The 22,542-nt window shown below is 44.2% G+C and overlaps 1 protein-coding gene across 1 annotated transcript; it reads left to right on the top strand.

Annotated features, from left to right (window-relative positions):
* Window positions 1-269: 269 nt before the first annotated feature.
* Window positions 270-21,786, top strand: T265_00134 (hypothetical protein; the record flags this gene model as incomplete). The annotated part of the gene is made up of 7 exons (XM_009163791.1): window positions 270-377; window positions 425-576; window positions 3,200-3,541; window positions 6,305-6,500; window positions 13,286-13,384; window positions 19,088-19,253; window positions 21,256-21,786. The coding sequence occupies 7 exons, from the start codon at window positions 315-317 to the stop codon at window positions 21,336-21,338; spliced, it is 1,101 nt and encodes a 366-aa protein (XP_009162055.1).
* Between the last annotated feature and the right edge of the window lie 756 nt (window positions 21,787-22,542).

Here is a 22,542-nt window from a genome sequence, read left to right as displayed (position 1 = left end):
ACCAAAGTTCTGTATCCACTGTTTTACCGGAAACATTTCTTCCAACTCCTCATCGCAGACCTTACGTTACTGTCACAATCCTGATTATCGTGAATTTGTTGAATTACATGGATCGCTTCACAATAGCTGGTAATGTTTCCGTTTTTCCCGCCCTGTTATCTATTTGCCATTAAGGCATACCTAATTTTGTCCAACAATACTACTCAATCAATGATGAGCAACTTGGGCTTTTACAAACAGTATTTTTCATATCGTACACACTTCTCAGTCCAATTGCTGGCTATTTGGGTGACCGGTGGCACAGAAAGTACATCATGCTCATGGGCCTTGTGTTGTGGATTGTCGTCACTCTAGCCAGTTCTTTTGTCCCTCCTGAGGTATGTTTGTCCGTAATTGATGTGAATAATGTCTATTTTCTTTATAGCTTTTTCGGGTGTTTCTCTTCACGCGGTGCCTAGTCGGAATCGGGGAAGCAAGCTATTCTACGATAGCCCCTACAATAATTTCAGATCTGTTTGTTGGTAGTGCGCGAACAAAAGCACTGGGATTCTTTTATTTTGCCGTACCTGTAGGAAGGTATGTTAGTTTTGTGTCGTTAAGTTGCGCAACTTAATTCCCATGTTCGGATTTCGTAATTGTATATTTTTGCTCAATACAAGGTAGCTGAAGTGGCTTTCATGATATGTGCTTAACTTGAAGTGCTGAAATACTTCTGAGATACCTAAAACATGGAAGCACGGGATTTCAAATTTGATGGTCTTCCCGACCTTTTTCGTGGAAACGCTCTTGGAACAGTCATTTTCTTTCTGCACTGTGACGTGACAGCAAAATACAACGGAACGATGATCCAAAGGCGTTCATAATTTAGGGCCAAGTTCGCATTGCGTGCCCACTTGATAACTGGGTTATACAAGTGTGGGCGCTTTCCAGGGTAGATTTCGGCGTGGCTCACAACGCGCATGCATTAGGTGTCACGTTCCAGCGTCCAGTGATCAACGTTAAACAAATATACCAGAATGTATAGCGGTTATAGTGAAATACAGTCATTGTCGAAACGTTTTCAACAACCTTCAAGAGAAACGGTTTTATTCATCTGATAAATATCCGTAGCCATTTGTCTACTTGTCCCATTCCTCTATCCTAACTATGTTGATCGCCATGAACTATGGCGTTGCCTGGCAACCAAGGGTCTACTTCCAAACAGTTCATCCATGGCCAACGCTTGTGGACCCGTACGGGTATACAGCAAGATTTCGTCTCTCCTCCTCCATCTCCTCTCACCCTTTCCGTAGAACTTTGTTATTGACGCATTACTTGGCACTCCTCTGCCCTTCCCCAAAATCTCAGTTTGAAGTAACCCATGAGCGTCCGCTCACAGACACTTAGCGGACTCAGACGATGTTGCTCTTCTTGACCCGGATCAAGTAATGATACCAACCAACTTAAATAACCTAAGTAATTCTGCTACGCCTTTCATGCGTGCAAAATTCAAATTGCTGCCACAAGACTGGGTGAGGTGAAACCCAAACTTCATGTTTTCGGACCAACCAATCAGCGTGGTAAATAAACCCACTCAACTGAGCAGTTGTCTAAGTTCCGACAGACTGATTTGATTGATGGAATCCGGGAAGCCGGGACAGATTTTGCCAATCTGCGATACCTATGACGCTGGCGTGGCGTCACTTCATCCGTCACAAACAAGGTATACGCGGCGGTGCTGTGACCCATACAGTTCTGTGAATCAGAAACGCGATGGCTGTTTTGGGGATATCGGGTGAACAGTACTGAGAAACGCCATATTGTTTTAGGAGGAAGGAACTCTAACGATCGACGAGCTACTCGTGCTTCGTAGTTTACGCATATCAAATGATCGTTTACCTCGCAACCCCTTCCTTCAGCCCTGTGGTGAGTGGAAACGATCGAGGCAAACAGTCAATTATGTGTCAACAAAGTATGGAAACATTAAACGATAAACTCAGTTTTGATAACGTTTCTCCCTTGGATCGGAATCCTGGGTTACGACTCATGATTAGTTACTGATAGTGTCGGAAATGGTTTAGCTCGAGATACTCCACCTCGTAGCTCTTTTGCATTGCGTTGCTTCGGGGATGGCGAATCGCCAACCAACTGATTATTCATCGCCTATTGTAACTGTACCACTTGGTGCTCTTATGTTAAAATCGACACCGTTAGGTTCCCAACCGCGACTGGATTTCGCGAATGTAGAACGGTCGGTTACGTTTTTTCGCTGTCGATGCTGTCCACTGGCGGTATACCATTGCTCAGGATACCCGGGTATTCCCTTAATTCATCTCTACTATACTGTTCGAAATATACCGGGTCGCTGTACGAATGTGAAAGCGCTGCATGCAATAGTGGCAGAATGCTGAGCAGGAGGTTAACCTACATTCGTTAAATTTCATCCCAAAAGTCCACACTCGGAGCCCGAATTTCCGCCTTACATCGAAAGTGAGTTTCGAACTCATGTTAATTCTTTTTAGACTCTCGCAGTCTGGTCCTACGATGTGATTTGACCCGCAGATCAATTTCGAGGCACAAGTCTGATTTGAGGTATTTATTGGCCAATGGATTCCATCATTCGCAGTGGTTGACATTCACTGTGGTGACATAACTAACGACGATCAACAACGGTACTACGTAAGCAACCTCTGAGGAAAGCAGTGTCACAGGGTAGACACGAGTTTTATTATCAGTAATCAGTGCGAGTCCTGGCTGGTCGTTATATTTTCTCACCGCACGCCATCATCCTCGAATTCCTATGCACATAGAAAAATTGAGAATGATCTACTATGATCGGATCGATTGACATTGTGTATTCGACAACTTTGCGACCGTTGGATTCATTGCTCCTTTCATTTCGTTTGATGGCTCGTTGGAAACAAGGATGTTATCTCATAAAGCAGTACGTGATTCTCAGCCGGCGCATTGTCTCCCCCCTCATCCATGTTTGTGATGCACAAGCCTACAGAACTGCATTGGGTTTATATACGTATACTCTGCATCCGCAGTTATTGAAGACGAATGAAATTGTAATATTCGGTGTCTTGTGTCTTTTCCGTATTTCCTAGTTACCCTCTCAAAACCATCGCACTTAGCCATGCGTGACTTTTTCGGAACTGCTAATATCAGACAAGAGATTTCTCTCCCCTAACTTTTGTTTGTTGTCTATGTGTTTCAGTGGCTTTGGCTATGTAGTGGGGTCTGCAATGGCTCGTATGTCCGGTGAGTGGCAGTGGGCGCTACGTGTAACCCCTCTGTTGGGCATCGTTTGCGTTCTGCTCCTAGTATATCTTCACCAGGATCCGCCTCGTGGGTTGGCTGAAGGGGCTCCACCGATGAGCACCACAGCTTGGTGGGTTGATTTGAAATATCTCGTCTGCAACTCGGCCTTCGTTTTGGTCAGTGGTGGCTTCACGTGCGTTTGCTTCATTCTTGGTGCGCTGACTTGGTTTGGAGTTCATTTAATCGAAATGGGCATTGACGCTGCACATGACGACCCAATGGCTTGGCGAATGTACGAGTAAGTACTCTCGGTTTGACTTCTTTTGTCACTTGACTTGTAGGATCGTATCAAGCTGTGAGGAGTAAACACCAGTCGAACCACTGATAGGTAATTTGTAACGAACCATTTGTGATGCTTTCACCAGTTTATATGAGACTAAATGGTTTTGACCTCTAGTGATTCTCATTGGGAAGTGCAAGAGTCAATTTTCAACCTTTTGCTCATATCGCCCCTTGTCACGTTCCTGCAACAGTCACTGCCTTAACACTAGAACGATGGAGAAACATTCACTACAAAAAACATGGCGTTTCGAAGATCGGCACACCGATAGGACAGAAAAAACTTCATAGCGAAAGATGTGAAGAAGTTTCGTGGAAGATAGTGAGTGAAGAACAAAGTCGAGTAGGTTGTAATGAAACATGGTTTCAACTAAGACATCGCGAGCAATATGCAGCAGGTGTGAAGCATGTGACTGTGGTCCGTAAACTGTGCAATCACATCTCGTCAGCTAAGCCGGTGAAGCAAAACCCACAAAAGTGGTCGTATGAATAAGACCGCATGCCGAATGTTACAGGTCAGGAAACTGATCAGTAGGTGACCAAATGATGATACAACTACCTGAACGTGGGGAAACTGGATGTGCATCAAGAATGGCATAGCTCATCACTTACTTAATGGTGCGGCTGATCAGCTTTGTTGGAGCTTTAAGTTGTGTGCACACTGATCAAGATATTCGGCAAATTCACCTCGGTCACTGTAATCTTTTATAGCTTCTATGATTACGACTGCGAGCGAAACAAAACAGTTCACTGGTCAGGCGAACTAGTTGTGTGCACACTGACCAAGATATTCGGCAAATTCACCTCGATCACTGTAATCGGTTATAGCTTCTATGATTACGACTGCGACTGAAACAAAACAGTTCACTGGTCAGGCGAACAGGAAGTTGTACGTAGCTGGTCACTGGTATGATCCAAATACATGTTCTCTTCACCTGTATTCCGTGTACAAAGGGCGTTCAATGTCTACATGTTGGCTCGTACTTGCTAGCGATGCCATTCAAATTCAGTATTCAAGATGTTTTGTCCCTCGAAGAGAACGTAAAAGCGATTCAGCTTAAACAGTCTGGATTCAACGAGGTTACACATGTAACCGGCTATTTTTCGGCTATTTTCATACTTGAAACTTTCATTTTAGCCATTTGTCGACCTATATAGACAATCATCGAGCTCCCAGGGTTTTCCGGATATTCTGTGGGATTAGTCATCAATCCCAGAGGAAGACACCACAATAAATAAATCGTGGGTTTGCGATTTTACCAAAAGTTTACGGTCCAGATATGGTCAACTCCCCACACATGTAATCTCCCATGATCCAACACGAAATAGTCCGAAACTACGAGCCTAAAAGTCACCCGTACAATCCTTCTGCATTTTAAGACGCAGTTGTAATATGGTGTCAGTTTGCAACGGGAACCTCTTACTCTCATGTTTACCTAAATGAGCTGAGCATCTACTTCCTGTTTATCTTGTGGTCCCTTTCGATTCGCACCCTGTTTGTACCGGGGACCACAACAGGATTATTGCCTTTATCACTGTTCAAATCACCCGATGCCACACCTACTTGCATTCTTTTGCCCGTTTACCCTTTCGGTCGTCAGTTCATCCCCTTAACCGCTCTTTTGAGCAAGTTTTGTCTCCCCTTGTGTAAGTGTGGTCAAAGTTGATTATTTTTAGTATCCTATCTTTCAGCTAACCTGACAGTTGACTGGCGTGACGTTTTATGAAGCACTGGACTTCCGAACATCGTGTTGCAGTGCAAATTTTTAGATACCAACCCCGTCCAAACCACGTTAATGACTTAGTCAGATAGCTTAAATCAGTCATTCATGAGGCGCTTATGAATGCTTTTGGTTAGTTAAACCCGGTTGATTGACCAGTTGAGTTCATCCTTAGAACCCGACGGCTACGGTAGCGTTGCTGTTCGATCGTTATTGCTACAGACTTCACTCGGCAGTCCAAAAGCTAGGAGTGCACTTTCTAACAAAGGCTTAGTGCCACTGGTGGTGTCACTTGTGTCATTTCCCCTCGTTGGTGATCAACTCAGAATGAAGAGTATTGAACAACTGGACATCATTATTGCGTGCACTATGCCACCACCGCTGAAACGCAGCAGTTCATCATTCATTTTAGTGTATGGGTTTTGGAGACGGAATTCCTCCGTATAGTTGCTCCGTTCAAAACGAATTTCGCCCTGTGAGCAGACTGCTCGCGTCACTGTGGCCCCAAAAGTTGAAATTACAATTACAGCACGAACTATACGAGTGATTTTTCTCACATTATCCAGCAGCTTCAAATGACCATGTGTGTATCGTTTCTTACTAAACAAGCACAAACTCATCATATCAGTAGTTGCAGAGGTCAAGGGATCACCTCGATGTGGGTCTATGTTACTCAGGGAAAACATTGGAAATGAACTAAACCCGCTCGACCTTAAGCGGGCAACAAGCTGGAAAAGGGCTTGACAAAGTACGGAGTATCTTTTATCCAGTTTACCAAGGCGAAGAAGGGGTAATTTTCTAAGAAGGCTAATAACTTGGTACCATACGTAAAGCGAGCTCCATAAGGTGTGTCACAATAGTGGTGCTAACGGTAGTAGCAGTGGAAGTATATTGTGTCATCTAGGTAACGTGATAGATACTGTCAATATATTGTGCACTTTTTCCCCGGTATTCATCCCCTGTTAACTTTAATTGCCTACTCTGTTGTTTTTGTTTTACAGCGTCCCGCTAATCTTTGGCATTAGCTTGTGTTTTGCCGGGATTATTGGAGTTCTGCTTGGTTCGTATCTGGGACGTCGCCTGTCGCTCATTCAACCGAACGCCGATGCATTAGTGTGCGCTGGTTCACAGTTTATTTGCGCTCCAGTCCTGTTCTTTACACTGTTATCGCCGTCCGTTAGTTTTTTCCTTTGTGTGGTAAGTTTCCTCATTCTGGTCAACGAACGTTGTTAATTGAATATACAAACCACGTTTACTGGACTGCCAGATTAATGGCAGGCACTGCCTCTGAACTCTTCGGTTCTTCCCTCAGGGAAATCGTCGCTCGTAATAAGGTGCAGCGCTTCGGTTTTTGGATGATGATTCAAACTGTTTAGACCGATGTGAATGCACCAACTGATTCCCATCTTAAGGGGAATACTTTTGTTCGTATTCACACTACTCATTTTAGTGGTCCTCTTGTCTTCAGACAATTAGTCCACACCAAACATGTCACATTTTCGCTCTTATTAGAGCTTATTAGTAGTGTATACCTGAACTTCTGACATTTAGCATGCAAAGCGAGCTAATCCCCACTACTCCATCAGTGCACGTTGAACGCATTTGAGTACCACGTTCAGACGGCCCAACGTGTTCGCACCCTCGATAATTCGATTGGTTTGCTCCATCCATTGCGTTCAGGCCTTCCTCAATCTGATGTGGCCTAGTCAGATTCGTTGCATCAGGACAGGAGGAAGACCGCTCTAATGGGAGCGATGTGAACACAAGTTCTGTATATACCTTAACTATCCAAAACTTTTTGTTGTACATACAACTACTGCTACTGCATTTCATAAACTCATTGTACGGTAATCAGCACGTTTCATTCAAGTCAGTTTTTGCAGGGTGATGGTGATTAAATAACACTGATCGTTCCACTATGGCACCATTCCGGTGCATAGCTGCTGTGCCACTTAAAGAAACCAATATGAATGGGTTGCTACCACATTGCCGAAGTCTAGACTGGATTAGCCAATACTGGCATTGAACCACGAACCTCTTGGTCAGTAGCCTCTTGCGATAATCGCTGAGCTATCCTGAGCGCAGATCACACTCCCAGTGATACACCTTAGAATGTGAACCACCTGTCAGCGCAAATAAACGACATTTTGTAGAACAATACATTTCCCGAGCTACTAGGCTCATCTTCATGATGGAACAGTATTCGAAAACTGATTTAACTCTAGGGTTAGCCAGTGTAACAATTCCTAAATTGGGACTACACTATTTTGGCCTTGGAGAAGACCAAATGGACGTGTGTGGCAAGGAATCGACTTGGATTCCCATTAGTGGTTACTGGTACCAGTTTGTGGAGGAATAGAATGGGATAAACTTCATTCACCTATCAATAGAGTGTTTGTGTGAGTGTTTGTGTCCACCCACATTGTACCTGCCTCCATAGTTGATTTGAGCAGCAGATCCCTTTCGTAAAAGTCGCTCTTGATCGATGCAGATAAGTGTTCTACGTTGCTAGTGGTCAATTTCACAGCTCGCGTTCGTCACTTCCTCATATGGAGTGTTTTGTCGTTTGATTGACGGCATATTTTTAATTGTGTTGTCTGGTTTGCTGTTTTGTGGATTTGCCTTCCAGCTAGTTTCGTTTAGCGCATTTTTTGATGACAAACCATCCCCTGTACCCGTGTAATACCCTCACTGAGTGGTCGAGTAAGCCAAACTTTAACTCATTCTTCATTGCTTATGAGGAACACGCTAATTCCTACACTAGATTTCTAATTCACCTAAAGAACGGCATGGTAAACAATCTAGGATCCATCGTCTGATTTATATGTTCGTGATAATGGATGCGTCCCAAATGAGCACTCGCGGTGAACAGTAATGAGTTTTCAAATAGGGCATCAAGATGACATTAACCTCGGAACGCAACCAACCCATTTACCATTGTTTTCCTGTTATATCCAAGGTGACCAAAAACCATGTTCCATAGGTTGTTTTCGGCGGGTTGCTTCGGGTACGAAGCTGAAGTGGTAGACAAAAGGAGACTGTCTGTGTCGCACATGCGCCGTTACCATGTATTCAAAGCTGAAACGTCCAATTTTCAGGATATTGCTACGCTTGAATTCAGTGCCACACTGCGTTGTCGGTGTTGTTTAACCCAACCTTCCATGTGACGGTAGCTCACTGAGAATTGGCTGGTCGCCTATTCGGCGTGTACATGCGCATTCGAAGACACCTAGTAGAAGTTAATCAGTGGTGTAAAGACAGTATTTTTTCCGCATGAATGCACTTCACCTGAACACGGCGAAGGCTTACAGGGCCGTCCTTAAATGGTTGACACAGTGATATGGATGGTATTAGTGGTATTTGAGCCCGGTACGTTTTGCCTTTTGTTAAACTTGTCCTGATATGCAATTTGCTTTGTGAGTAATACAGTCTACCAATGATGTTGGGACTTAATTTTCCGAGTTGTCCTTGCGAAAAACTGGAAACTTGTTCTACTGACAATCGACAGGACTGGATTAGGGCAGCCATCACCGAATCGAACTGAAACTCATGCTGTGCGAATAAAACCCAAACACAGTCAGAGAAAATCTCACGCGTGCGTCTGCGTATTATCGACTATTTCGTATTTTGTTTACCAAGAGCAGTTTCCAGATTTACTATCGCGGTTCACCACCTGATCAGTCGCCAGTCGTCACAATAATGAATTTGAAAAGAGTTGGCTTGAGAAGCCTTCTAAGAAGCATGTTCAAACATGTTATCGCTCTGAAGTGATATTTTTGCGTGCAATACTTCTGGAATCGAATTGACTCGACGGAGATCCGTAAACATCAAGTAAATTGATCATATGAGTTTTTATTGTTTTGCGCTAGTCGGTCAATTCACTGATTACTGAATTACTTCTATCCAAGGATCGACAAAAAATAAGAACCCTTCGAACACAAGACTAAATCTTTTCACATTTTGCAACTAATGTAAAGACAAATCCGCATGGGATTCATATGGACCGAAAATACAGTAAGTACGTGTGAATCGGCTTCTGGTACATAGCCCTGCGTCCAATACATTTGTTGCTTTTGTTGCATTCTGTATACAGTCACGTTTGACCTTTGGAACTACATCCTCTCTTTTTCGGCCTAGGTCCTCGTGTTTCTTGTCGATCTTCTATTGTGTCTCTGTTGGGCGTTGGTATCAGATATGACAATGGTGAGTTCCCCTTGACGGATCCCTCATGGCTCTCCATCAAATTATGTTCCCATCTTGACCATTTCAAGTGCACTCTTTTTTATAATTGTTTCCGGGTCTATGACTATCCGTTGCTACATATTCTTCAGCTTTGTTTACTTCGTAGCGGTGAAACTAGGTCATTGCCGCACCCACTTCCTTGTTTCGCGTTAGTCTCCATTTGGACGTTCATATTGCCTGTGGAGGGCATCGGTTTCGTACAGGATGTAGCCTCAAAACGATTACCGACTGTTAGTTTGATCGAAGCCATCGAATCTGGCCTCTGTGTGTTTCTTCGCCAGAAATATGCTCCAAATCTGTGGGTCTCCATTCAATAGCGAAGATGTCAGATTTTAACAAACTACCCTCCCATATGGGTTACTAAACAGAATTTTTATGAGCACAATCCATCTTTAGGGCAAACTCTTGATCATCCTATAGGAAAAGCTTTCATACCTGGTCAGTGGTTTTATGCAAAGAGGCGCAGTTTTGGTTGATTTATGGGCTCTGGTGACGGGTTCCACTTTTTAGAGTTCAGCCATCTCAGGATGGCTACCTGGAATTTACCAGACAAAGGTCATCAAGTCCATATATTGGAATTAGTCACAGTACGGAGCGGTCTATGAGTTGTCATGTTATCTTTGTCATGGCAGCGTGATCGCTAGGAACCGTCCATTCCTTGATGCATTAGCACTGCTTTCAATCGAGGAAGAACGGCTGGACAAAGTTAATCTAAAAAAAACCGTCCATTCCGACCAACCCCTCGGTCAATGGACATTGGGGCTGGGCCATTGAATGCTACACTTGAACTAGACACCAGTGCGCCAATATGGGAATCCATAAACAAGACATAGTCTGTTCGTGAAGTCTCTCCGAAACCCAGCACGCTTGTTCAACGCTGGAGATGCAGTGGTCTGAACATAGTGTGAATCAGGTCAGCACATTTATAATTGGTTACGGGATTTGTAGAATTTGTGCACACATCACTCTCGTTTGAACAGTCGTCCTTCTGTCTTGGTGCAATTATTCTGATGAGTACACACCAAAGGGAGCAGGCACTCGACGCGAGTATAACTCTTACTAGGGCTCATCAGCAGTACATCTTGGTCGTACCGGGGTTTGAACTCCGAACGCCTGAGATGCGAGGTGAGCGTATTATCACTACTCAACCAGCGCACCCTGGACGCATCTGGATTCTAATGTCTGAACAGGTGAGAACATGTTCACACTTGAGCAATGTGATTGGTTTGTCCGACACCTCGAACTACGACCCAGTTGTATTTAGAGTTGTTCTGTGTTAGGACAATCGAGCCCGTTTTGGAAAAATCAGGTGAACCTATACGTTCGGTACGGTTTAACGGCACTGTATTAACCCAGAGATGCTTGTGCCTTTTAAGCACCCAACAGCAGACATGATAGGAAACCCGATTGCTTTCAGCTGTGACCGCCACTTCAAGTAACTTAAGACGTAACGAGTGTAACTTACACCTGCGGGCGAGATGGCTCAAGTGTTTAGAGCGCGAATTTGCTGACCGGAAGGTCCGTGGTTCGAGCCCGACCTCGGCCTCTCGACTTCCCCTGTCTAGGCTTGGACAACCTGGCAGTATCCAAGCCCTCGTGCTTCCTTCGCGTGGCATGGCAGCTAGGCACCGGAAGGGTGCTACAGCTGACTGGCTAACACCTGACTAGCTAGTTTTGCGTCGCTGGACTTATGGGATCCGGAGTAGGTTACCCCAGACTAGCTAATTGCTGAACAAAATTTGTTAAATTGTCCCACTGTACCTTCATGACCGATACAGTGGTGAACTACGATGGATGCTGCACGAGACATTCGAAAACGGGCAACAGTTGGAATAAGTTGTAGCACTAGCTGGTCGCTAGTAGTTGGATGTGAGCTGTGGAATCACCAGTGGTCCCCACTGTGGGAGATACTGTATTCCCCCTGAAACCTGAAGGAATTGACGCTTGACACTGGTGCCGCTATAAAAAACAAATACCTGGTGTTAGTATTGTTGTTACTGATGAATTGCTACAGGCTTCTGTAAGTCTGTCCGTCGATCTCATTCCCTCGGGTGTACATCGGTGCAGGGGGCTTACATGCAATACCAATTTAGGCCCTGCTCAGGTATACATGTACAGCAGCTATCCTTTGAATGTCAAGTTCGATAGCCACTAGCCAACAAATTCCCTTACTTTTTGTACGATTTCCCCCCTAAAAGGGTCACCATTTTTACTTAAGATGACCAGTTTGATGGTTTGCTTTTGGCCGGTGTGTAAAATGACACATGTTGTGTTTAGTTGGACCAAACTTCACCCAGCTTACCGTGATATTCCCGCGTATCCTGTCTCTGTATGTCATCCGGGGTGAGTGTGACGACCGTGTACAGTTAAGCGAATGCAAAAACAAAACCTCAGTCATGATGGGTCTCTTTAGGCAAAGATGATGCATGTATCTTCTTGTTGATATAAAGATTACACACCGAACTGGACAAACTACTTAATGTATTCAAGGCTGAATGAAGCTTTTTAAGGGAGGACGAAGCATGTTTATGGCCTTTAATTAACGCATCAGTTACAGTACTGTTCTGGAGATGCCAATTCCCAGATGATGACATTTCTAGACCTCTAAAAACTCGATAGAAAGCACGCGTCGTTTGATCACTGCTCCCCGTCTAGTCATCAAGTCGGCAGTTTCAGCCTACTGGGGTCACTGTTGTCATCCACTCACATGATATCGCTGCTATTTTCAGTTTTTTTCACATCACACTTGGGCGTAGCTTGGCACGACATAGGACATGTGAATGGTATGGGAGCACTAAAACATGAATGTACCAAAAACCTCAACCGCCCACAGCTGTGCACATTTTACGTCATTTCAGCGCCCCAAAATATCAGGCTTGGCTAATTTACTGTGCAGGCTAGTGAGACGTTACAGGGACCCCGTTTTCTGGTTTTCCACTTCTATGCATCTTTCCAGGCCGCTAGGGTATGGACGATTGATCTAGGTGTCACTTGTGACCGGTTCGTTTACCCTCATTTGATTCCTACTCAAGTCAGTATGGGCTATCGGGGCAGAAAAACGAACCTATGCGAATTACCAATTGTTGAAAATTTAATATAGCACGTGTACAAGACCCTAAAGCTTAAAGAGTCAATCAACATTGGGGAACTAGAACTAGTTCATGTTTAAATCCATGTGCTATCGTGATATACAAAGTTTAGTATGGTTTCCTTATGTTCTCAAAGCAGAATTTTTCCTACAACTGATTAAAACAAATCTTCGATGCACTATCTTCAATGAACTACATCTGAGTTTAAGAAAACATTATAATTGTTCATAGTTGTTCGCTTTTAGGTACACCAACCTGTCCTCATGGAGGCCACTGGGTTCACAGTGGCCAGGCTCTTTGCTCACTAGAGGTGATCAATCTCAAGGAGAACCACCGTATGTGTGTATGTGCACACCACCATATCAGCCAACTACAGTTGCACAGACCTGTGCACTACAAGACGGTCAAGGTGTTCCGTAGATAACTGAATTTACCTTAGACACTTATGGATGACAAGTTAGACAGTTCCATCATGTCATCCTTCTAAAATTAACCGCCTCCCTCTTATCGGATGAAGTTTGATATCCCTCTGAAGCAGTGCGTTGTGAGATTTTGTTGCATGCCACTTTCTCTCCGTGGCTACAGCGATACCTATTCCAAACTAGAGAGCTGCTTTACGTCATGTTTTCTTCGACTGTACGATTATTTTAGAGTGTCGTTGTACCGACGAGGAGGTCAACAGCATCTGCCGTTCAAATGATCATGACTCATGCTTTGGGCGATTGCATCAGTCCGGCCATAGTGGGTGCGGTGAGTTCAGTGTGTTGTATTTTCACGCTCAGTTTCATCATTCAATGTATCATTTTGCTCAACACATCCGTATTTTCAGCACTCCATGCACCGTCCTGCCCCTGTGGCCGGACGCAGAGTATGGTGCACGCTGCTGAACTCTTTTGTCTTGCTTTTATTTTACAAGCCGAGGAATATTTGGCTATCAGTCTTTGTAATTCCACTGTGACCCAACGATCATTCACTTATATTCATGACAAAATTCATCCCCTTCTTAACGCCACTCTCCAATGACTGCTGATGTAAAGTTATGAGTAATCCGTTCACCGAATCTATCGACTATATATAGCGAAACGAAAGTTAGAGGCTTCTTTATATTATTTCACAGACTGGGACACTTTCATACAGCTATTTTACGGACTGTGGCTCAGGTTGACAGCATGTCATTCCTCTGCATAGCTCGTTGAAATAACGCTCTTCATATCTCCAAAACTTGGAGTTGCGTTTACTTTTCGAAAAACGGTAAACTCAGGTGACAGTTATTTCAAGGTATCGTCTACGGCCTTCCTGTGGCATTATACATTCTCGCTGTCTCCCGACTTATTCTTTTGTTGCCTGGGTTGCAGATTGTAATGCGTAACAGTTTCCATTCAAGGATCAACGACCTCAGCTTAATTGTAGACCACCTACAATGTGTATGGCCCTTCTCAAGTCAGCTGTCGACTAGATGCTCGCAGTGGTTTGCAAATCAGATGATAAGCAGTTATATGCTTAGTTACGTGATTCCTCTCCCTTTCACCCGTTTGTCCTCTGATTGATTGAACGTTTATGGATCCGTTTTTTCTTCCAGTGACCTCAAACCACCTTGCCATTTCTGAGCCACCAGCACGTGCGCTGTTAGATGAACCAGATTCGAACGATGTAATTCAACAGGTGTGGCCACATGACCATGGATCCGTTTTTCCTTCCAGTGACTTCAAACCACCTTGCCATTTCTAAGCCACCAGCACGTGCACTGTTAGATGAGCCAGATTCGATCGATGTAATTCAACAGGTGTGGCCACATGATTAACTGTGAATCGGACGATTCACTAACAATTAGTCCGATGCGATGGCTGGTAAAATTAGAATATCGGTATAACTTTATGTTACGTCCATGCCCAATTGCTGCAGTTGACCGAGACCACAACGGAACGATTCTATAGTTACAGACAATTGTACAGTTCAGTAACGATCAGATACTTAACCGTTGTCGCTACGGTGTCAAGAGATATCATCCTGTCCACAGATGAGTTAATGTGAAATCAACCTCCAGACAATCTCAAAGTATCGAGTTAAAAAACACGCCAGTGCGTATAAGCGAGCCTTCCAAGAATAAAGTCATTCGGATAACAGTGTGCGAATCCGACTGTGCTTTCGCTACGCCGGACCGTATCCTACTGACAACGTTGGTATTACAGTAACACGAGTTATTTATTTATCTTATGTGATAGTGGATTTGGCTGCTTTTACTGTTAATTCTGCTTTTCCACTGGGCTGTTTGTAATAAGGCATGCTGATTCGATGTTGTAAACATTATTCTGTCCGGTAAAGTTCTAAACTCCGTGCTTATGAATTGGAGCCCATTGTCGGTAAAATAAACGCCGCGAATCCCGTGTCGTCCAAAACATCTCAGGCGGTTTTTCACGAATCCGGCCGTAGTGCTGCAGTTGGTCAACTTCACCAAATCCCATGGTAGTCATTCGCTGGAAGTCGTTGCTTTTGGTTACATTCGGAGGGTTCTCGCAGCAGCATTGGCTGTTTCCTCTGTCTCCTGTCGGCCATTAGTCAGACGGTGCATTCTGAGACGTCGTCCTTGATACGACTCCTCATTCCGGGCCAGAAATAGAGGTCGCGGGCCATTTGGAAGCTACAATCGACTCCTTATACTGACTCCTTATGTTGATTCCTTATACTCGTCATATTATTTCGGAGACCACTCCGTACGCACTTTCTTACCTTCGAAGAAAACTCTGTTTTCTACTCGATACTAGTCTTAGGTGACTGGTCAACCTCTGTGACTCACATGGCGCAGTCACGTGAACACTGAATCTCTTTGATTGCATCTTTGATCTATTTCAGGTTCTCATCTAAGATGGAACTCGTATCAAAATTACTAACTAGTTAGAACTTCTTTCTCGTAAACTCTGGAAAATTTATCCCCTTTAAACACTTGGCTTGATGGAAGTTCATAGTCATGCTTTCGTGTCTTTATGACAGTCCTCTGCACTTAAAGACTGACAGTGGAAATGAGAGGTTTATGGTCCATAGTCACCACCATCTGCCACACGTTTAAATGTTGACATTTTCTAGGACAAACACGACTGCCGGCATCCTTCTCTATGCGTAGTGCTGTCCAGTTTTCCATAGGCTGCGATTTCTATAGTCTGTTGGCCCGCCTTCCTGAAGCAGCAGTGCTTTCAAAGCGCGTTGGATACTATCGTATTGAATGAACGGCTGCTTATTTGCATCGTAGTGACCTAAAAAAGTACTATGGTTGGTTGTAGATCAACAACCACCTGATCTGAAACCAGATAATGCTCTCGATCCACCACTATTCCGATATATTGCCAGGCGCTTGTCTTATCTACTCGAATACCTTTTGGTGCTCTTCATCTCATTCCTTTGGAAGCTAATCGGCTGCATCAAGTCGGCTAACTTTGGTAAAAACAACCACTGAGCTAATTGAACATGTCGTTCGGTGTGAAGACTGCTCTGGTATCATCTGGCATGGGCATGATCTAAATGCATGAGTCTTCGTATCCGAGCGCAAATCATTTGATGTTAGTAGATTTCAATGAAAAGTAAGAGGCTCGGTTTGATATTCTGGTTACTTAGAAATAGACGAATGTCTTGTTTGACAACGATTGAGAAACCAAACTACGTTGGCGTCGTGTTCTCCAGAAGTCCACTCTAATATTAGTACATCATCAGCAAAAAACATTGCTTCTGGAAGTCTGTCTAACGCCTGAATCAATCTCTCCAGGCATCCCCAACCCGAATGGGAAACCTTGCCGCATAAATCGGCCGAAGTAAGTACGGGACGTCGTGGGGTAGCTTGATTAGTTGTCGACAGGTCAAACTTGATGAAAAGTTTTGCATGACATGAGTCTGAGAGTGTAGTGCCGCATAAATCGGCCGAAGGAAGTACAGGACGTCGTGGGGTAGCTTGATTGGTTGTCGACAGGTCAAACTTGATGAATAGTTTTGCATGACATGAGTCTGAGAGTGTATTAGCTAGCTTAGGAAATCTATAGCGTTCACTGAGACTGCCCGGACTGGCGATGTTACGCGAACTTCACCATCCGCGATGGAAGAGCTAATTTCTCCTGGCAAGTAATCTAGTTCATCGTAAATACGAAGACGTTTCTCCTAAAAATAATGCCTGGATGCAAAGTACAAACTGACTTATCATCATATCAATGAACTTCAGTTCCTCAATCTTTGGAAGCCAAGAATCAGCATCAAATCCCTTTAAGTCAAGGGAAATTTCAGGGTACGGTGATTCCAATCCTATGTTTTAGTCAAGTGAAATTTCAGGGTACGGTGATTCCAATCCTCAGGGTTTTCTACATTCAGGTGTGTATGTCGGATGGAGTCTACAGGCAATAGCAACAGTCGTCAGACGTAGCGTTCAGAGATCATGTTTACGGAGACACCTGAGTCCACCTCATACAGGCATTGCTGGCCCTCGGTATTTAGGCTAGCGCGCATTCTCGTTGATCGATTACTTCTCACTCCACTGAAATCACATTTCGCTTATGTCGCCTCGACCCTCAAGTTGATCGCTCCTCATGTACAAATGATTTTGCTTATGGCGTTTTGAGCATGTTCGTTCCCACGCCTGACACTTTCATTTGAAGTGAATTCTTTGTGGTGAATTCTTCAACACATCCTTGTTTAGCTCAAGGACCTCAGATGAATCGCAGCAGTAGCAACAGCTTCATTATGGCATTTACTGACGCACTGGCTAAGCGACGGATGACGGCATTTGGGGAGGATTTTTGGCCCTTTTTTACGAACGACCAAAATGGTGCGGCCGTGAATCAGAATTTCTTTCACGCAGTCGCAAAAATGCAGAACTTGACGAGATCTTTCAGCTTTCACACATACTGGCCAATACTCTACTGTGGCAACTAATCCAGTTGGAAAAACGGAAATCGTTCAAACTGGCATAGACAGTACTCTTCGAATTTGATTATTATGGTTGCTGGATTCGTGCGTTCTCCATTGCTTTTAAGCGTGAGCGCAAAGGACGCCTTATCCATTTGCATACTGAATCACTCTCAGCTGGTATATCTTTAATTCCTGTCGAATGCGCTCAAAATTAGGAATTTATCATAGCTCTACTTTGATGGTTTCCACTTTTCCGCGAGTTTGTTCAGTTCACGACATGCCGTTTTCAAAAGAAACGTTATTCTATTGTTCGCAGATCCCGTTACACATTTCATCTTTCGTTCTCACACGTTCGAAAAAATACCTCATACGGTTGCAATCTTACCACGCTCAGCACAAAGTACTCTAATTTACTTCAATGAACTCCACTTCATCTTACTGTATAGTTCGAAAGAGTCTTAGGTTTCTGTGTCGATATTACCAAGCCCAGATGGTTCGGCTGGTAGTTGCGTGACATTGAAATCCCAGAACCGATTTGGTCAAACCACCGTTTCGATTGGACGCTGAAAATGCGGCCACCAAGCGACTGTGGATTCACAAGGGCCACTTTCAGCTTAACACGGTAGTTTTAGCTAACTGACGCATTACTGTCTGATATAGGCATGGCGTTTCTAATTAGCACCGTCTGTCGTGCCGCCACGCCATTTCGTGGATTCAGGGGCCGTCAACGAGCACACCAAATGAGCAACTTTCTTGCATGGTTGCAAAACATTGTTCCTGATGCGCTTTCGACACTGTCTTGAATTGCGTAGCAAATAGATGGTATCAGAAAACTACACTCGATGGATTGAAATATGTTTTCATCCTTGCTCAGTAGGTAGTCTAGTGGGTGAGTACAACTGGAGTAATGTGTGTCGCTTATTGCCTACCCAGCGGAGCCTCGGAAAGTTGCTTACAGAATTTCGCAGTGCATTGCGTTATTCAGGATCAAACCTCCACCTGCATGAGGCATGGTTGATGCTTGCTTGCGTGCAAGCCAAACCCGTGGGAGCCGATTGTCATCTGCTTAACAACGTGGGAGTAAATATAAAGTTTACTAAGTTCAACGCCTTCTCGCATATATGACTGTGTCCCATTGGTTTGATTGTTTAGATATGTGGTCACAAAAAATCAAACGCCCCATGTTTCGACCTCTAGCTCGACCAGTGCCAATGAGTCCCAGGGAGAACGAAGCAGTTGTCCACGGTTTCACTGATTCTGACGACGTGATATTTCACTTGGTTCTCTTTTTCTATTGAAATTGCGATCAGAATCGACTGTTAACTGGATCCATTGATTTTGTGAAGGGGCTACCTGTGTGCGGTAGTTCCACCTTTCCAAATTTGGTCACGCGATGGTTTTCTCTGAGAGACTAGTCATTTAAAAGTGGCCCTTTCCTTCAGAATACTCGCCGGAGGTTACCCTTTTACTTTGACCATAAAATTCCTCTGCAAACTTGCACAAGCCCCAATTATTCCCCAATTTCCGTTACCTCGCGTGAACAAGCAATCTTTCACTTTCTTGTTCCAGATTTCAGACGGGATTTCTGATATTGCTTCATTGGAAACACAGTATTTAAGTCTGCAACGTGCACTGTTTCTGACCCCGTTCGTCTGCGTTTTGGGCGCGCTTCTTTTCTCTCTGTTGAGCCTCTGTGTTGTGGAGGGCAGACTGGCAGTCCTACGGTTTATTGAAGGTACGTGTGGTGTCCACGCTTCGTGCGGTGTTGATTTCGTTATGCTACTTCTTATTTGCGGAGAAACTGCACAGGACATCAAACAACCAGTTCACAGGTTTCATTTATCTTATCTAGTCGCATCTTTGTGTATTCTATTAACAAAAGTGCGCAAAATATTTAAACCCATAGAAATTGAAACAAAGTTATACCGGCCAGATGAGCCTTAGTCTTGTAAACTCACTGTAGAAGTTGAATTACACCCTCTGTACATCAACTGTTCCGAATTATGTGCAGATAGACTCACGAACAGAACATCCAACACGGGCGGCTACTGATAGCCAGATATGTGCTTCATTAGAGGAAATTAACCTACTCTTTCGTCAAAATGACGCAATGCTGTCGGTTTCGCATATTGTTTTCCATGTTTTTCGGAAGGCATTCGTCGGTTGTATGGATGCGGGTTCTATTAGTGTCTTCAGGCTGATGACCACACAGCTATCCGGGTCATTATTTTTTTATTTTAATGCGAATAACTCAGGCAGGGCAGGACGCTGACCTAGGCTACTTGGATGTGAAGTATTTAGCTGCATCTCGATCAGAGCTATTCAATCCACTGGGTTTTAATACACTCCTCGCTGTACCGCCCTTGTTCACTAGCCTGATATTCTCATGCGGTACGGTCGTGTCCCCCCGTCACGTGCTAGCTGTCTGTTATCATCACGTCATTGTACCGAATAACATGCATGTAGAAAATGCCGTGAACCGCAGATGCGCAGCTCCCTGAATCGACCATTTTTGAACTATTCATCAGAGTGGCGCTTACTGTCCTCTAACAGCTATTTTGCCACTTGTGTTCTAAGTGGGGCTGTTTTCGTAATCAAAATCACAATCGTTATCATCCAAGTTGTGGTCTTCATCATCATCCGGCAGCACCATCAATGTCAAGCATCAATGCTTCACTGCCGTGAATGTATAATTTAAATTAAACTTCTTGTGAAGAAAAGCTTAACAGAGAAGGGGGATAAATTGCTTGACCAATACAAACACTTCGGGATACCTACACATCTAAACATTCATCTAGAAAACGTGCATATAACTGACAACAACGCTTCTGGCATCCATTTGTAGCCTTTTCTTGCAGCCTAGCACAGAGAGGGCCATACGGATGTTACAGATGTTGCCAAATGAATCAGGTACAAAGGATATCCAGGCAAGCCAGGATCCAGCCAACCCCAGCACAGCCTGTCGCAGCGGCCTCCGGATTACGAGAGGGGCGTGGGTTTTTTTTAAGCGGTTCCAATTAGATCTTGAGTTTTCTTTCCGATATGCAACGGACATCGGTGTCTGGCAAGAGAAGCTTGTCATCCTGCTTCCTTTTAAGCGCAAACGGTAAATGTTGTTAGGTAAACTGTGTGTCCGGGTTTGTTCGGTACCGACTAACTCGTAGACGTAGCAGCTAAGGGCAATGCATAACTTGTCGTATCGTCAGTGTGCATACGAGTCTATCGTCACTGGAGTATTTTAGTGATCACTAGTATTTGCCAGGATACTTTTGGCGGATGGTGCCTCAACGGAACTCTGTGTGTTTGGCCGCCAACCTTGTCCACCAGGCTCACACTGGCATCAGCAGCTCCTACGTAGCATCAGTCGTTCAACTATTGTAGCCTGGTGGATTCCTTTCCGATACCAGTCATTCATTTCTTATGTGAAGGTGTTTGTAAATTGGGACAAACAACTAGATCACTCATGAGTACGTGGTTAGAACCTGAAGGTCGTAGTAGATGTGTCCAACCACCGACAACACTGGTGACAACTTACCCACGAATTCCCATCTTTGTGCCCAAATTTCTGGTAATTTCTATGAAATGGAGTGACTTCTTGTGAACTGTTCATGCCATTTGAAACCCATTAACCTTAGAAAATACGTCCTTCAGTATACGCATTCCTGTATGATATTTGTGATGTCCCGTTCATCTTCGATCACCTTCATTCTGGCTTCCTGTTTCCTTCCCGCTTTCAGAATCCAAACTGTTTCAGAATTCTACAGAGTCCACCTGTGGAGCCAGCTCCCCAGCCTATGTCACCGATGTAAGCCGGTCGTGACGTGGTTCGTTCAGAACGATCCCGGGCAGCACAGCTTAATCCTAACTGATAGTAGCATTTTATTTTACTTTATTTTCTCTCTATTATTCATTCACCACTTTGATCCCAAACCCAGAGCGGCCGTGGACGATGGCCCACATAATCTGAAGCAGTCCCATATTCCCCCATTTTCAGCCTTTGTTTTTCTGTACTTTGACCTGACGATTACTTCGCTTGAATAATATGGTTCATTACCGCATGTACACGTTTCTCCTGGTTTCATTAATTCAGATTTGTCGGTTGGCTCAGTTGACGAATTCAAGTCGGACTCTGTTCCTTTGACTGAATACGTTAGCCCGGTTGGATTTATCGCACCAAGTTTTGCAGTATTTTAGCCATCGTGTGATTTGTATATGTATCAGACAGAGATTGATATAAAGACCACTCGAGGTCTAACTGTTCATGTTTCTTTCGGGTAGTTGTTTTTCTGAATTCCTGAAAACGGGGCAGCGAGAGTATAGTTTCCGAGCTGTAACAACTGACAAGGTTAGATTGACCGTAGTCCTTCCTGTTCGATAGCATTGAAACCAGATCGAATATGGATACACGAAGGCTGGAACTGATGTGTTTGTGAAATGGTGATAGGTCGCTGGTATCAAGTGGTCTTTGTGTCTCAGAAAACAGCTCATTCTTTACGATCGGGTAGCATAAGAAGGGCCACATGATTTGCTCGAGATGTGATACCTCGACTCGGTAGCTACTTATCGAGGGTGACAGTAAGTCAATTTGACCTCGACCCTTTGCTTCAGAAAGGCTGTAACCATCTAAGAAAAACTCAGAAACAATGGAATGGTTAGTTCTGGTATGTCACAGGTACTCCGCACTGCCTGTACTAAATGTCCATGTACACAACTTAGACGTAAGTGTCTTGCTAGGGCACTCATTGAACCTTGTTCGACACGTGAAACAAGTAACGCAAACTCCATATCACACCAACGCTCCCCTCCCCAGGAGGTTGCATTGTCTTGTGGTTGATAGGAAATGTGGCAATCTTAGCGATAGGGAAGAACCTAATTGGTTACGGATATATTCAAGTCAAAACAAATTATGGTGCTCTGTACAGTTCTTAACTGAAACAGCTGTTGCACAGACGGACGCCACCCCCAATTATTTTATAGTGCCAAATCGGAAAGGGCGGACGAATCACCATCTTTAATAATGGGCC

This window comes from Opisthorchis viverrini (assembly GCF_000715545.1).
Source record: "Opisthorchis viverrini unplaced genomic scaffold opera_v5_1, whole genome shotgun sequence".
NCBI lineage: Eukaryota > Metazoa > Platyhelminthes > Trematoda > Opisthorchiida > Opisthorchiidae > Opisthorchis > Opisthorchis viverrini.
The sequence above is the reverse complement of the archived record's forward strand: the minus strand, read 5'-3'. Positions and strand labels throughout refer to the sequence as shown.